The 18,542-nt window shown below is 33.5% G+C and overlaps 1 protein-coding gene across 1 annotated transcript in view; it reads left to right on the forward strand.

Moving 5' to 3' along the window:
• Positions 1-6,044: 6,044 nt before the first annotated feature.
• LOC126739010 (protein kinase C, brain isozyme) overlaps positions 6,045-18,542 on the forward strand; it is a 103,536-nt gene continuing 91,038 nt past the window's right edge. Inside the window, exon 1 of the mRNA XM_050444534.1 lies at positions 6,045-6,428. Within this exon, the coding sequence (XP_050300491.1) occupies positions 6,241-6,428 (188 nt within the window). The 5' untranslated portion in view covers positions 6,045-6,240. The remainder of the gene's footprint in view (positions 6,429-18,542) is intronic.

Below are 18,542 nucleotides of genomic sequence, written 5' to 3' on the forward strand. Positions count from 1 at the left end.
TAAACTAATAGACATCTACGACCGAAGTTCTTTAAATGAGCTAAGTACTGGGATTCTAAAATTACGATTCGACACGATTACTCGATATGACTGATTCTAAATAAAATTTTCAATCCTGAGTGTCTTGCGGATTGGCTAGTTTTTAACGATTTGTCGCCGACACGCTTGGGTATATCGTATGCACAAGACGATATAGCTTCTTCCTTATTTAATACGTGCATAATGTGTCAGCATCTTTTTTTAAATGTATTTGCTTCATTCATTGTTTACCAATAGTTATACCGGGTTTTCATTAGTATATCAAGAGGCTTTCTTAAGGGCCAAATTATGGACCGGCTGGTAAAGTGTCTGGAAAAGTTATCCTGCTGGTAACATTTAAAATTGTATTATGAACTTCTTACCGTTTGTCTTACAAGCGAGATAATTCTTGCTTACCGTAGAATAAGTTAACAACAGGAAAAAGGAGCGTATAGAAGGTTTACCAGGAAATTTATAACTTCAAATTTTTCAAAGAGTTGGAGCTTGCATAGTTTTGCATAATATTCTAAGTTTTGCATAATAATCTAAAGTTTGTGTATAATATTCTAAATTTTATTCTTAATCTGTATAAGTATTTTGTTATTTTTTATCTGGTTAAATCTCTCTTTATTTAATATGATAATGCCCGACTTTAGGTTACACCCTTCCCTCACCTGCCCCTCTTTGCTGGCTATGCCACTGTTATATGACTGAGAAATGAGAAGAAAACATACATCTAAGAAATCCCATATAGGAACGTCAAATTTGAGACCTCAACACTCTGTTATTAAATTATAAATTATTTCCTTATAGGTAGTAAAAGGTGTTATGGTTGCACTACCGCCACCAGTTTTAAATATTTTCTGGTTGTTCTTGGCTACTTTTTTTCTTAGATCTTTTATATCTTGATACTTTCTTCAAAGATTATTCAGGGTTTGAACCACCCCTGACATAGGGGTTTTTATATTAAACTCTGCTGTCAATTTTTCCCAGGTCTGATCTTTTTCTTTCCGAGATGTTGCATCAGTCTTTTTGATTAAATTGTACCTGCATATTGACTACAGAGCAAAATAACTTTTTTTTCAGAAAAGCTTACCGACCTCTTTTTTTATTAGATTATTGAGACATCCTCTAAAAAAATAACGTAAAAAAAATGATTAAAATTTTACCAAATTCATTGCCCAGTGTACAATTTCTAAAAAACTGTGTACTGTGATTCACTGGCAAATGTCTGGTGGGATACTTACAAACAATTAGTATGGTATTAATACTAGTACCAACAGAAATAATATCGGATTTAGCATAAAACAAGTATACAAGTACCTTTAACTATTATCACAAGTGAAAAACCAAATACTTTCATTATTTTTGTTTGTTTTATTTATTTTCTCAGGACCGGTTATTCATAACCCTAATCTTTTTTTCTTAAGATTATTTTACCGGCCACAACAATTATGTTGTTGCCGAACTTTAAACCTTCTGCTACTTAAAAACAGGTTAAAATTTGGTTCATAATTCCTCCTACAGCTATTGGTAGGTTTACCGAGAGGATAGCATTTATCTACCTGATAACACACAGGAACATTACCAGCTGGTCCGTAATTTGGCCCTAAATACAACAACTAATAGATCTAATTCGACCCTATTTTCCACAACATTCTGTTAATAATAGAGGCAGAGGAAGTAGAGTTACCATTCCATTGAATGGGTAGTTTTAGTATGTTTTTGAAGGTGGTAGACAATGGTACAGTGAAAACATCTTGTCGGACTTGCATTGTCTTATTTATTTAATGTAACACGACGTTTCGGTTGGTAAGTATCTCCAACCGTTATCAAGTGTAAACCAGTTTAAAGAATGAAAACGTCGTGTTACATTAAATAAATAAGACAATGCAAGTCCGACAAGATGTTTAGTTTTAGTATGTCCAGATTTTATTCCACAGATTGTTACCAAAGAAGCATTGGACAAGATTTTAGATTTGGAATTAGCGAAACTACTGCAAGTCATTGGATCCATAAAATTACTGAAATCATTGACGATCACCAAAAGTGGATGAACACAACAAATTTTTGTGATTTTCCATGAATTCAATTATTATTTCCCAATGGGTAGTGGTGTATATAGGAATATATTTAAATAAAAAAACACAGAGGCAACAAAAAATTAACAAAATAAACGAATATTCTTAGTGTTTATCAATAGAAAAGACAATTGACGTTCCCATCTGTCAAATATTAGGGAAAATAACAAATATATGCCAAGAAACCTAAATCTAATCGAATAAAATGAGTTTAGCCGACGATTGAAATTTAGAATCACCCTTCTCGTCGGCGACTGAGTCGCGATCGAATTCGAAGTCGTGATCGTATCGAGATCGAGTAGTGATTTTAGAATCTTAGCCAAGATTTTATGCCACAAGTTAATTTTAATTTTGGAATTAGCGAAACTACTGCAAATCATTGGATCCATAAAATTCCCGAAATTATTGACAATCACGTTGCTGACCGATCCATTAATTTTCCAAATACCAGAGATGAGAGACAACTTAATAAATTTGTTAGTATAGATTATTATATTATTATATTATGTATAGATGCTATTGATTGCACCCGTGTTGCCCTATTAAAACCAAAAGTGAAATTTAGAATCACCCTTTTCGACACGACTGAGTCGCGATCGAATTCGAAGTCGTGATAGTATCAAGATCGAGTCGTGATTTTAGAATCCCAACTGCGCATTCAAATTTTATTGGCCACTTGGATATGGTTGAGTTGTAGTAATTATTACTCGGGCTTATCTTTATTCGGTTTTGTAAGGCAATTAATAACCAGTTATAAGTTTAAATGTTAACAAAGCAGTGGAAAATGTTGAGCTGTTTGCTTGGTAGTGCTGTATTTCTGGCTTTGCTACTAGAATATCACTTGCATCCGTAACCTGTTATAGTATTAAGTTGTCATAATAAATGTTGGATCACTACCTGATTTGTCAACTGTTTACAAGCTTACCCAAGAGGCAATAGGGGACTCCTTTGATTACTCCCGAGAATTTTTTTGTTGATTATCCTTTTATTTTTGTAGATAACAATATAGCAAACATTGGGGAGTCGACAAAAACCCTGGATCGCCAAAGTAAGAGGTAAAGTAAGAAGTAAGGTATTCCGCACAAAGGAATTTTTATTCCATTGTGCATACATTAATTTACGTACACCGGAAGAAACCCACCACACATTTTTCTGAAATTGTATTTAATTTGATCCACTTTCTCACTGAGTTGACTTTTTTTTGTTTAATTTCACTTTTCGATTCAGCAGAAGGTTCCGAAAACACCTTCTAAGTTTAAATCTATTTTCTCTTCTGACCCAAGCCAATCTCAGTCTTAGCCATCTCCTTTATTATCCAATATTTGAGTAAAGACCTAAGCTTATCACTGCATGACTGCTTCCGATACTGTCTTTACATGAAAATATAATAATAATAATAATAATAATAATAATGGCTTTTATTTGAAAATATACAATAACAAATACAGTAAAGAGCTATTACTACAAGATATAATATGGCGCAGTCTAGCTTAGACGCTACTCTACTGAACCATTTGATATTGGTCTAAATCTAAATAACAAATAATAACACAGATCTGTCATAATAATTAGCATATAACCCCAAAAAGCATTCACTTATCAGAAGAATATCAATAAAAAATAGCAATATGTATAAGTTAATAAATAAACATAGGAAAATCAATATTTCATGTACATCCAAATTTAAATGCCCTTACTCACAGTATGAACCCAATTACATTGACCATTTTCATAAAGAAATAACTATTGTAATATAAAGTCTTCTACATGAATAAGTAATCAATATTAGATCTAATAAACCTTTTGAAAGAAACTAGTGTGAGAGATTTTATATGTAGAGGAACTCTATTATAAAGTCTCGCTATATTGTAACTAAAAGACCTTTCAAAAATAGAAGTTGAGTGAAGAGGTATAGTTACACAGCTCGTATCGCGAAGATCTAGATTATTATTTTATAAAATAACAAAACTGACGCGGCGCCTCTCATCCATTCTAAGCCAATGCACATCTCTCAACTTAGCCGACATTCCCCGCTCTCTACCCCGTATACCCCCAATTAGTCTTACACAGTGGTTTTGTATTAACTGAATGCGATATTTATCCCTTTCCAGCAAACATGGGCCATAAACTACATCGGCATAATTGAAGTGCGAAAGCACTAAAGAGTCACAAAGCATTTTCTTTAATGACTCTGTCAATAGATGCCTTTGTTTAAATATAAGCTTTAGATTTAGGAATGCTCTCTTAATACATATGCTGACATGCTCAGTAAACCTCAAATCACTGTCCAGAACCAGCCCTAGATTTTTAGCGTGGTCAACAAGTGCAAGTTTATTATTATTATTTAAATTTATTTGAATGCTATCCTTATGCAACTGTCGTGATTGAGTTCTGGCAAAGAGCAACACCTGAGATTTGGAGGGGTTAAGAGTGACGCAGTGCTTATGAGAAATTAAGGGCAGTGACTCCAAATCTTTATTTATTTCATTTATGCAATCGAGAACACGACCCGGATTTGTAGACCTGCGTATCATCTGCATAAAAATGTACATTACAAGATTCAATGTATTTTGCCATTTGAGAAGTAAATAAGGTAAAAAGAAGAGACCCCAAAATTGAACCTTGTGGAACCCCAAAACATAATGGCACGGATTCAGATACTTCGCCATTGACTTTAACCCTCTGACTTCTACCCTTTAAATAACTGGTAAGCGGTAGTGTCGAATCCCAGATATTTTCAAATCGCCAAAAGAAGATTATGATTTATTCTGTCAAACGCTCTTGAATAGTCTAGAAGGACTAAAATAGTTAATTCGTTATTCTCGATAGCTTAAAATATATCATTTGTTACTTTCAAAAGCGCTGTTGAACAACTATATCCTAGTCGAAATCCAGACTAAGTGGCTGGTAATAAATTGTACTGTTGAACATATTCTCGCATTTGATTATTAAGAATACGTTCTAAAGTTTTAGACAGAGTAGGGAGAATGCTTACTGGCCGTAAGTCCTTTAGTTCAGTTAAATTATTTACCTTAGGTACAGGTATTACAATGGAACACTTCCAATGATCGGGAAAGCATGATGTTTCTATGGAGAAGTTCACTAAGTGTGTATTTACAGGTAATATTAGCGGGCAGCAAAAGAGTAGCATCTCAATGCCAATGTCATCATTTCCAATGGCCTTGGATTTAACTAAAAATAAAGCATCTTTAACTTCCTCAATATTAGCCAATCTAAAACGAAAAATATCCCGATTTGACAATGTATTATTTAAGTAAAAATTTAGAATATCTTCATCTGGATCAATCTGCGGAATATTAACAAAGTAGTTATTGATTTCATCTGCTGACCAGCGACCGCTAGGAATTACCCTACTACATTTCCCATAAACGTCCAGATCCCTCATAAGTTTCCAGTTTTTTTTAGATCCATTTATTCTTATTCGATGTTCCAGATAAGCTTTCTGTTCCCTCCTGGTTGTTGCAGTAACTTGATTTCTTAGCTGTCTATAAGATTCCCAGTCTTCAGGAGAATTGCTTTTTTTGTATTTAGTCAATGCTTGATTTCTAAGTGACATTAGATATTTTAAATGAGGTGTTATCGAAGGAAGTTTTTTCTTGGTAATCCGTGCCGATCTTTTAGGCTTTCTTTATCTTTTAGCTCTTTTTTCTTATATCAATATGATTAACCACATTTTGCAGTATTCTATATTTGTTGACTGAACCATGATGAATTTAAAAACACACAAAATACAAATTTGTTTAATAACAAACACTTTAATTTACAGTTTATGCCTTGAGTATTTCAATCGCAAATCTAACCCTTTGGGTTCATTAAATTATCCCTATTTCACTACGCTCAAGTATATCTAAGCCCTAAACCCTCCCGTTTTCCCGTTACGTTATACCTGCTGCTGCTGCCTGAATATTATTGACATTTAGTAGCAGCAGCTCCGCGACTGCTTCCAACGGTCCTGCCGCAGTATTTTTAGACGCGTCCTGCTGCGAACTCGCGCTCTCTCCAATTTCGTTTTCGCGGCGATCCGATCGATCTCCCAGCCGTTTCCAGTTATTAACTGGACTAGGATTAAACGCAGCAAGAATTGATATTCACTTAAAAGTTTAAATTCTATTCACTAAAAATGGCAGACGATCAACAGGAGATGAATAACGAGGACTCGAATGACATGAACACCAAGTTCGGGTTACGATTGAAGGGACGCAAAGGGGCCCTGAAAAAGAAGAACGTCTATCAGATCAAAGATCATCGGTTCATTCCGAGGTTTTTTAAGCAGCCCACCTTTTGCTCCCATTGCAAAGATTTTATTTGGTGAGTGCGTCTATTAATTAATAAATAGCGGCTACATGACATTCGTTGCAACAGTACGTGTTGCATGTGTTTAATTTATGTGATTGCGCTCAATCAACAAATGGGTGTTTTTGTTTGTAATTGTAATTTAGCAGATATATGATCCAATTACTTTGGGTGCATTCTACGAAATGTAGGTTGCCGTGGATGCATTTAAGATTAGCCCTTTCGCACCGGTCGATATCGCTATTAACATATAAATTAGATTTTGAGAATTCATTTTTACATTAGTTTTCTTGGTACAATACAATAAAAATAATAAACGCAGTAAATTTACAGGATCTCATTAAGTTATGTGTTACCCAAGTTGGGCGCCAAAATGTTTTTTTGTTCTATTTAAGGATGAAAAAAGTAAATTTCATATTAAAGACATAACAGTTAAATGATTAATATTTTTTATGCCAAAGGGGTAAGTAAGTACAGTAACTATTAGTACTAGAAGCATTTTTTTATTTTCTTTACAGATTTGTAAATAAAATTAAAAAAAAACATTTTATCTACATTTCACTTTTTTGTCATAGGGTTGAAAATAGCTTTTTGCTTTTCCATTTGAATTTCTATATAACTGCATAAGAAGGGATCATTGTCACTTAAGATTTTCGCTAGAGCTAAACTTAGGATGCGTAATTTATAAAAAAATATTTTTTTTATAAAGACTCGTAATTTAGTTTAAAAATGAACCTAAGCAACTGCCATGGCATGATGTACATTATACTAATAATATTACTGAAAAAGTGACGATAATGAATAATAATATTACTTATATAATTAATAAATATGCCCATATTAAAACAAAACTTTTACTGAAAAACCATTTACTCCTTGGACTACTACCAATTATTATATTGGTCGTCAAAAATTAATGAAGCAGAAAACTGAAAATAGTATTATTACAGAGAGTTAAAAAATTAGACTAAATGCGTAATAAATAGGGAAGAATTAGTTTACTTTTAACAAATGTCATTAAAAAAAGAAAGGAATTTTGGAATAATGCTAAAAAACTAAATTTTACAAAAAATAAAACCAGCTAATTGCTTGATAATTTAAATAATGCAGAAAACTTCATCAATTTCTATCTTACTAATAAAAAAATATAAATCAGCTAGAACTTAACATAAATTTAATAAATGAAGAGAAAGCTATACATATTATAAAAAATATTGGAATTAATGCGGTAGGAATTAATAGAATTGCTATTAAAAATCTTAGGATATATCTTCCTTACTGCCTGAAACCTTTGGTAAATATTATTAATTGTATTTTGCAAAACAATTTCCAAGTAAATAAAAGAAAGCTATAATTGTCCCCTTGCCCAAAGTACCATGTCTTTAAGATTTTAAAGCTATTAGACCTATCAGCATTTTACCAGAGGTTTCAAACATTTTACAACTCATATTTATAATGGAATTTTAGGATGGATTTTGTCTATCAGTTAAAAACAATCCCATTCTGTCAACCAGGTTTCCGAAAATCATTTAACACTACCACAAGTCTTTTGAGTATTGACATTAGAGCCAAAAATTATATTATAAGAAATAGCGCGTTTAAGCTTGCTGAACTTTATTAAAGCCTTTGATACCATACATCATACATTACTACTATCTAAATGACAGTACTCTGGGTTTTCTTATCTTCAAGATCGCTGTTACCGTGTTCGAGTAAGAAAAGATTCAGATCAAGAATATTCAAACTTCTTGCCATTAACTACAGGCGTCCTACAGGGTTCTATATTGGAACCATTACTTATATGACTGATATGGAGGACTACCTATAATATTCTAAATTGGCACAATACGCAGACAACTCTCAGGTGTATATCTTTTGACACACCAGACTTGCTCATAGCTCAAAATAAAATTACCAGTGATATAGAAAAATTGGCTCCATTCGCTGAAAATCATAAGTTAAAATTTAATGCTTTAAAGTCTTGTGTGATGGTTGCTACAAACAATAAAAATAAATTAACTGAAGTTATGAATACTTTTAAAATAACTATAAAGGGTTAAACTATACCCATTGTTATTCAGAAAAACAGTTTAGAAGTGGTAATTGAATGAAATTTAATTTTTACAATACATGTTAATAATAAGATGAAGGCCGCTTATCCGTGATTGAAAAGTCTACATCATTACAAAATCATGCTACCACCAAAAATAAAATATTGATGTGCTTGTTTTATCATTACTCGATTACCGAGACATTATGTATGGTGATTCTTAAACAGTTTATTTATCTAAAAAAAATCAAAATTTACGAAATAGTCGTAAAGTAAGATGACAGCATTTTAATTTAACAGTAGGAATGTAGCCTGCAGAGAAGATTTAATTAATATATACTTTGGAGATATTAAAGCTCTCGCTCGATTTACTTTTAATATAATAGACAGACCTGCGAGCGCCGAATTTTACTTTGCAACTGCACTTTAGAAACTTATATTAAATCCATGTGGGTATGAGAATGTTAATGATAATGAGGCCGTTCCATATGATTGCATGGAAAAGCATGTTTTTACCTATTGAATTTTTATAAACGTACTTAGAGATCAAATAGATTGTTGGCTGATGTTTTGCTATCTTCACTTCTTCTTCATTCTTCTATTTTTGCAAACTTCATTTTTTCAAAAGGCAGCCTTTCATTCATTTTTAAACTTTTCTTATAGTTCTAAACCGATATTATGTATAACAAAAGGCAAAAAAAACTAAATCTCGATACGCCCTTTAAAGGTACGTATAAATTTGTTATAAATTAATCGTTTTATAAATTTAATATATGAAGAGTGGAAATTCCAAACGTTCTAAGTGCCTTTAGCTATTTTTTTCAGGAAAGGAAAAAAACTGTCTAAGTCAAATGTTAAGTTAAAAGCTTTATTAAAATGTATTTTACTTGTAACTCTTAACCTCTGTAATTAAAAAGAAAAAAATAACTCCATATATGCTAAAAAAAACTGTATTTAAAGAACGTTCTATGTACCGTGGTACTTAGAACCATTTGAACGGAAAATGTATTATTACATAAAACATAACTAACCAAAGAATTATGAATGACATACTAAGTTATTACAAATTTTTATTTTAGAATATTTTGGTAATAACCTTTAGCAGTTTCTGGCAAAAAATCCAACATAGCTGACAAATCTTTTTTCTTGCCTTCCGGCAAAAGTGGCTTAGAAATTAATGGTATGCAAGCTTTTCCAATATCTTTAGGTTTAGCACCTTTTTTTAGTACATTGATACATTTCTAAGTTTCTATGTCACTGTATGTGGTCTTATACTGAATAATACCTGGATAATGTTTAGAAACTTTTACCATAGTAGCTTTTGATATTGGAAAATTTACTTTTAGTACGGAATCGCAGACGCTTTTTAGGTCTAAAAAGTATGAATTTTCCATGTCAACTACAGTAAATGGTTCCCCTGTAACTTTAGCTAAAGCAACCACTTTCTGTAAATCCATCGGGGTAAAACACTTTGACTCTTTTCCTTTTTTCAATAATCGCAAAGTCCCGATCACACGATAAGAAGCTATGCCCGCTTAATAGAAATTTTTGAACAATCTCTTCAAAATGTCCAATTTGCACCAAAAACATCATTAAAAAAATAAGAGTGCGGTTCTTATTTTGTCTTGCACAATTGTCTGACTATAGAACGAGTTTCTTTTTATCAAAAATTTCATAATAATTCACTAGACGTAAAATGCAGGATCCAACTTCATTGCTTCCACGACAAGGTTTTGTTTCATCCCACATACACATAAAAGCTTTATTTAGATGAGATACATGGATGTAGTACATATTACTATGAGTTAAATTTGGTACCAGTAAAACTTGCTGAAGATCCACAGATATCATATAAAAGTCACAATTGGGAAAACGTGAATCGTAAGACTCCTTATTCATACATTCAAGGGCTCTCTTATACTTGCTGTGATGAAGAAATTGCTCTCGTTTAGCAGTTACTAACCCAGATCCACTGGAACATGAAATCTTACAAGCAAGCAAATCGCAGGTCCTGCAAGTATCGGTCCTGGGACGGCAAAATGAAATATGTGGAAAACATTTCAGAAATACTTTTCGATAGATTTGTAAGTAATTTTGCTTCCTGGATTTTTGCTGGTAAAACTTCTGTAAAGACGACTAATATTAAGATCACTACTAAATGTTACTTTTAGCGCGACCATAGTGACTTTCATCGCATGGAAACGAGTTAAAACGAGCTCCCAATCTTCGTTTGTGTACTTTTGGTGATGTGCGTTTCCCTTTCTTTTGTCTGTGTAAGTGATAAGTCCTTCTTGACACCGACTTTGTAGAGTTTGTAGACGTCTGTGCGATACTGCAAAAATATCCTGGAAAGTTTGCTTGCACACTTGGAAGGAGCTAGCTGTATTATTAGGAACAGAATAACAAATGGTACATTTCCTGCGACTGTTAGTCGGGGTATCATAGGTCCCATGGCGCCTCCGCTTTATTTGTGACATAGACAAAAGTCGCAGCAAAAAAGTGTTCTGCAAGTTGTGATTTTCCATCTTCATAAAATCTTCAGGTAATTTGAGTTTCAAATCGAGCGAGATATTTTTGCAGCCGTATTTGCCTTTGCAAATTGCCTGTAACAATAAAAAGTGATTAAATTTGCGATAATGATTTTAGTAACAAAAATATGTAAGTTTTTATTACTGCACGCACTTAAGAAAATGTTTTGACTAAAAATTTTAAAGAGCCCCCCTTGCTATAACTTATTACACAATTTATTGACATTTTTTATATAAAACTTAAGTGCATTAAAACAAAATACTCACGTTTTCTTGAGGAGGTGGCAGCGCTGGAACACTTTTATTCTTTCGATTTTTATAGGATTTACCAGAAACGCGATTTTTATACTGTTCTGCACGCTTAGAAGTTTTACTGAGTTCACACACATGCTTATCTGTTTTATTTTCCATTTTGTATTGGGTATTTTCTAAGAATTAAGCGAAACGCTTCCTAACCTGAAAGTCTCTAAAACAAAAAATAAATACAAGGCAGTGACTCGAGTCCGTTAAACGGACGGCTAATTTCAATAAAATTCGCTGACGGCACATAGAACGTTTGGAAAAATTATAGGTCGCGTACTTAGAACATTGTCATTCTTTAGTTAGGCAACATACCACGTTTAAAGGGGTTTGGTACTTGGAACGTTTTCAGGGTTGTTGGCGATGGCACATAGAACATTTTTAAGGCAATATCTCTATTTTGAAAAAAAATGGCACTTTGGAACGATTGGAATTTCCACTCTTCATATATAAAAAAATAAATAAATTACGTATTTTCGAAATTGCAAAATTTTGGTACTTGGGAAATATTTTAAAAATCTGATTGGATAAAACCATTTCGTATCCACATTAACTTGCAAACATATTTGTAGGCTTCCGAGATCCCAACACCAACATCAATGACCAATTTGGGACACTTTATATTTAATAGTTACAGTTTGATATTTTACAAAATTATATATATATTTATTTGAATGATTACTTATAGGGTTTCTTGCTGATTTGCCGCCAAATGTTTTTTTTGTCATCAAATCACTGTAGTGCTTATTACTTAATTAACTATTTCTTGCCTCTCGTTGACTAACATAATAATCTTTTTCTATTTTTTTCTATTTTACCTTCCATTTTTCTATCGAACGACATGCAATTACCAGTAACTACTGTACACTATCCACAATCAACATCTATCGATATTTGTCAAAATCTAGTTGTGCTGCGCTAATACCGCGCCGCGTTGTTTATGTGTTTATAGGTATTGTTCCATTTAAAAATCCGGATATTTTTAGGGGCATCACTAGTTGGTAAAGATAACAAAAATGTGTTATGAAAATTATGCCTAATGAAATTCCTTTGGCGTTTATCGAATTTAATGATTTAGTGACAGTAATTTCAAAAATTGAGCAATAAATCACTTTACCAGCGCCATCTCTAAATTGCCCCCAATTAGCAATTTTTCGACGCGACAACGTTGCAAATTGCAACGCAACGTTGCATTGTTACGTTGTCTTAACCGTAGAGACAATCCCGTTTTACACCAATTTGAAAGAGATTTTTTTGGTTGTCTCAACGTTACGCAGTGACTACCCGTTAACTTTCTAAACGCTTTTGCAACGTTTTTAGAGTTACTGATTTTTGGACGGATGGACGCCATAACGACAGAAAAATTAATTACTTTTTTAACAATAAGCTAATAGATAACTCCAGTAGGCAGCTACTCCAAAAATACAACCTTTTTAATCCATCTTTTGAACAGCCCTTATTAATATTTGTTTTGTATGTAGTATAATATAGTGAATTATACGGGTAAAATTAGCAAGAAGCAAGAGGAAGAACGGATGGACCGAACCTAAAATTTTAATATTTCAATTATTATTTACAGTTTGTTGCGCGTATGCAGCTCGTTTTTTTACAAACTTTAATAAACAAAAACTTTAACTTTTACAAAAAAATTCATAAGCTCTTCGAAAAATATAAACTCACAATGTAATGCTAACATTACATTCTGAATTCTCATTGCTGCTGCTCCTATATAAATCCTAAAAAATTAAACTTTCTAAAACTTACCATTGTTTGTAAACTGGTTAGTCGTAAGAAAGGCTATAAAGTAGGATATAGGAACCATGAAGGAGACCATTTACAAAAAGTAAACCCAGTATTTTAAACTTTAAATATGTAGAATTTAATACAAACCTTTTCACTACTATCTTTCGCCACTTCCATTGATTCTACATAATCCAAATCAACTTCAGGTAAGCTAGTTGTAGGCATTCTTGCTTCCATTGCAAGTTTTTTTTGCGTCTGTAGTAAGTTGCAGAATATTTAGTCTTTATATCTCTTCATTTTTTAAAGCAAAACAAAAATAATAAATCCCAATATTTCCAAGCAAAAAATGGATAATAAAAATAAAAATATAAATTAAGTAGGTTATGTTGAATTGAATATTTTTTCTTCCTCTTATTCTCTCTACCTTGTTTTTCATCTTCTTCCTAAAACTCTTAACATGTCAAAAAGTTTCCTCTACAGCGAAAAATGCTTAACACAGACGATCAGGCAATGTAATACCCATTCGCTAACGATGAGATAATGTTGTTCTTACTGGGTTTTTGATTCGAAAAATTGTACAGGTCTGCACGTCGTTGTTTTAAGTGTAAATTACTACTGCTACCATCTATAGTAAAAAAATACGTTATAAAAACAGCAGAGTTTTACAATAGTTGCGATACAGGTGCAATACGTCGAAGTTTGGTTGAAAATAAACGTCGTTGCAAAACCTACTAAATTTTGCACTGAAAACAACGTTGCAACTAGTGAAAATAAGAGTATTCTCAACTTAGGTGACTTTTTGTCACAATTGTTACTTGGGCCGTCTCTTTTTTAGAAGGCAGTTTAGGAAAAAACTTAAACTTTTGTCCTAAAATAACGGGTATGTTACGCCCTTAAAGTAGCGGCCTAAGCTTTTGCAACTCCCTGTATCTAAAAGATGACTGCCAATCCAGAAGTAAATTTTACTGAATTGTCATGTTGGGGTTGCGAGTAATTTCCTTGTAATAGGCTTCATTAGTATCAGAGCAAAATTAATATGTTATAATAAGGGTACAAGCTAATGGGTAGACAGTCTCCGTAGTCATGACAGGGACAGATCTACTTCAGGGATGCGACCCTGCCTACGCTAGCTTTCAAATATTCTATACCTAAATCGAGAGATACACAGGTCCCAACTAGAAGCCAATTATCCTTTCCTGTATCTATCCTATAACTACACCAAAGAAAGTGGTGCTGCCTCAGTGTGTCACTTCGCTTCAATAATCATCATGAATAAAGGAAAGTATACGACCCAACTAGCAATGAAAAAATGGGTTACCGGTCATGATCATCTAGGAGACCACACATATCATGAAAACCGGGTGTCTAGAATTAAAATTTCGGACATTTTTTAAATAAAAGGTTCGTGGTACTTCCTGGCAGTAGTAGTTAAACATAGTGTAAAATAGTAGAAAATAGTCATTGATCGTATCATTATTGTAAGATTTAAGAACATTCCAAATATATGCTCCAACAAGCGAAGCGAAAGAAGATTAAAAAAGATGCTGGAAAAACTACCAAATAGAGAAATCTAGATAGTCCTAGATGATTTCAATGCTTAGAGTGTTGCTTCTAACAAAGATATATGAGGATAGCGTCTCTTGCACTTCTGTACTGAGACAACTTATTTATATTATTGTTAGAAGTTGTAAATGTATTTGCGAAGCTTGTTGCCTAACTACAATATGTAGTTTTTAATTAAGCTCGCGGACTATTAGACCCCTGTCAAAACATGACAATGGTACGCTTGCAGCGGACTATTGTTTTTTCGTTTTTTGTAAAAAGACAGAGCGTTGATCTGCCTCTTTCTTTGCAACTATGAGTGTGTAAATAACCTTGGCATAAAACCAATACCTTTACCGGTATCTAAGTAGGTTAATCTTGTAAAAGGTGATCGGAGATGGACATTCACTTTTGTAACCAATTAATTATTCAAAGATGAAAGAACTCTTTTAATACACCCGGCTGTCTATCGCATAACCAAGAGATCCTTATAGCATCACATAATTATATACCAACCTATTTATATATATTATCAACTTATATGAACAGAGGCTTTCAGCACCACTCGAGACGTTTGATATAACCTTGCAACAAAACAGAAAAATTAAATTATGATAAAATCTCGCTGGAAAACTAACGGAAGCATAAGAAACGATAAATGATCGTCCTAGATGGCATATGAGATCCAATAACACATACATAAGAGCCGTGATACCGGATTACCTATACTTAAACGTGCCGCAGAATCACAACAGTCGCTTAACATTGTCTGGACGAAAACAAAATCCATATTAAATAATGCTGCTAAAACCATCAAATGTCCTGGAAGAAAAGAGGAAGCAATGGATAACAGATTTTACTTGGGACAAAATTCAAATAAGGAAACAACTAAAAGCTCCAGAACTAGAACATAAGATTGATAGAGAGGCCTATCCAGCACTGAACATTGAGATTAAGTGACTCTTTCAAAAAGACAAAAACAGCCACCTATATTAATTATGCAAAGAAATAAAAGAACATAAAATCAAAACTGAGAGTAAGGAAATAAAGCAGATAACTCATTCCTTCGCACCAAACCGTAATGCCATTAAAGATGAAACCGGGGTTCTACTCACAGCCAGACAAGACTATAATAAATAGATGAAGACAATACTGCGAAAATCTGATAATGGAGTAGGATGTAGAGAAGTCATCAATATAATTGAATAGCCATTAGAAGACAAAAAAGCCCCACTGGTATAGATAATTTACCCATCAAAATGATTTGAGCAGACAGACGACTGGACAATATCAATATATATTCTACTTACATAAAAAAGGAGCAAGGAATTTATGCAGCAACTACTGCACAATTGCGGTAAAATTGTTACAAAGAATTCTAGCAAAGGATAAAACTATTGCTACTACATGATATTCCAGAAGAACAGGCAGGTTTCGTCCCAGGACGTGGCACAAGAGAGCAAATATTGAATATAAGGAAGATCATTGAAAATGATATACATATGTATTCGGCGAATAGATTATGCGAAAGGCCAGTAATGCATGAAATAACGGGATCACTATTGAAGCAAGAAAGATTTTCAATCTAAGTGTGAAGTGAAACTGTGCCAACTGTTAGGTAGAATGAGAAAATCATGAGTAACAATAACGGACCCACGTGAGTTTGGGACAATTATTTTGCGTTACAATTATGAGCGAGACGCTATTCACTGAAACATAGTTCAAGCAGCTTTCCGTAAGCAGTTTAAGTAGAGTAAATGGGTTGGAACTTATCATGATATTTTGTAGACAGTTTTTAGGACTCTGGGAAGACTACACTACTTAAAAACTCGTTGATAACATCTTATAGAAGAGCACACCACAAAACACTTGCTTTGATGTGTCACTTGTACCACCACCAAAGGTCATTAACTATTTCTTGTATTCTGTCATTCAAGTATTAGTCCATCATGTACTTGCGTTGTATTTTCAAAAATTTTATCTGTTTATCGTCAAGTTATAAAAACAGTTAAGCAACAATATTTCTATAATGGAATTGAAACTTCTTCTAACAAACAGAGAGAGTCTTGGCAAATTATGAATGAGCTACGGAGTGTGGCACTTGTTGGGAATAGTTTGAAATCTACATTGATGGCTAATGATCTTAATACTGCAGCGTTTGTGCCATTAGATAGATGTGCATTACATACTCGATTGCACAGAAATAGTCAACGAAACATTAATATAAATGCAGGTCGCAAAATAAACAGAACAAAGACAATTCATGGCAATAGATAGAGCAAACCACCAAACGAAAATAAATAATATCGCTGTTGTTAGTCAACTTGTATACCTGGTATCTGCAATTATGGCAGACGCACTAAGGCAATTAAACGTAGAGTAAAGTGGGGCAAAAAGACACATTTAGGAGAAGTTAACTTATAAAACCTAAAGTTTCAAAAAATGTTTTATTGATGTATAAAACTTAAAAGTTTAATCCCTTGGTAGTACAAATAAATGCTATTTTGTATTTAAAAATACGTTTTTAAACATCACAAAAAATAAAATATTTAAACATACAAAATAAGACTTTTGCCCCACCCACGGGGTAAAAGTCCGATTGATATGGGGCAAATATCCGTAACTAATTTAATTGCAAAAGTCGCACTGAAAAGGTCCAATATTCTCATATTCATACAGCTTTCGTGCTACCACTCCTTGCAGTAATGCACTGGATCCAGGACTCAAGCGGCGGTTCTTCATACGGCCCGAGGCAGCCCGGACATGCGTTCGATTTGGTTTTCCGTTGTTTTAACCCTTCGATCTGATCAGTATTTTTTCTCTTGGCGCAGGTTTTGGATTTCAGGCTTTTCTTTCTCAATTTTTCTTCAGCCAGTGCTTCCTATTTATTCTGGTTGGGCGTACTGGACAAAATTGTAGACTTTTTATTTTGACGCCTCCTTTTCTGTTCTTCCTTTCTTTTCGAAAACGGAATAATTTGTTCAGGTGTAACCGATGGAATTTTGTGTTGATGTAGACGGCTTTTCTGGTGTCAAAAGATTTATTGTATTGGAAGTGGATGGTAGTATTATTGCTTGGTTTCCAGAATTCTCTTGTGCTCGGAAGAAAATAAGACAAAGGCATATCATCCGAGTCTGCTACAGAGTCCAAGTCATTTTTCTTTTTCTCTGCTTCTTTATCTGTGACTTTGGAAGAAAGAAAATCATCTTCTGTAAACAGGTTCCTGTTTATTGGATATATTCCACACACTTCAAAACCGGTAACACCTCTGTCCATAGTCAAACAACGTTCGTATGCCTTGCCAAGTAGCTTAGAAATTTGGAAGTGAGCAATTTGCCTTCCTGGATTGTTCGTTAACCACTGGTCACATTAATCTGTATAGAACGTTTTAAGGGCCTTAAAGTAGCATCTGTCTAATGGCTGAATTCTGTGACTACTGTGTGGAGGTATCGTTAACAAATGTATGTAATTTTCTCTGCAGTAGTTCACGTCTTCTAAACTTTCATGGGAGGAGTGATTATCCATAATCAGCAGCACAGGATGTTCTTTATCTGGCCTTACTTTAAATTTAAAATTCTTAAGCCACTGTATGAACAAAGTACTGTTTATGTATCCCGAATCGGAACACATTGCAATGGATTCTCGTGGAGCACCATCCATAAGCTCATTTTTTAGTTTTTTACGGGGAAAAACTATGGCGGGAGGCACAAAGCTTCCCGCAGCACTCATGCAACAAACAATAGTAACAATTTTCCCTCGTTCAGCGAATGAAATCTTTCCCGCCATCCTTTTTCCCTTAGCAGTTACAATCTTTGGTATTTTATTCGGAACAGTTGATATACCGCTTTCATCCATATTAAATACAGCGCTAGGAGGAAACTGAAACTCGTTATAAACTTTCGTCAGATTTTCAAAAAATACATTTATTTGGCATTTATTGAACCCCATCATCCGTGCGAGACTCGT

The sequence above is a fragment of the Anthonomus grandis genome, chromosome 7, assembly GCF_022605725.1.
Source record: "Anthonomus grandis grandis chromosome 7, icAntGran1.3, whole genome shotgun sequence".
Taxonomy (NCBI): Eukaryota; Metazoa; Arthropoda; class Insecta; order Coleoptera; family Curculionidae; genus Anthonomus; species Anthonomus grandis.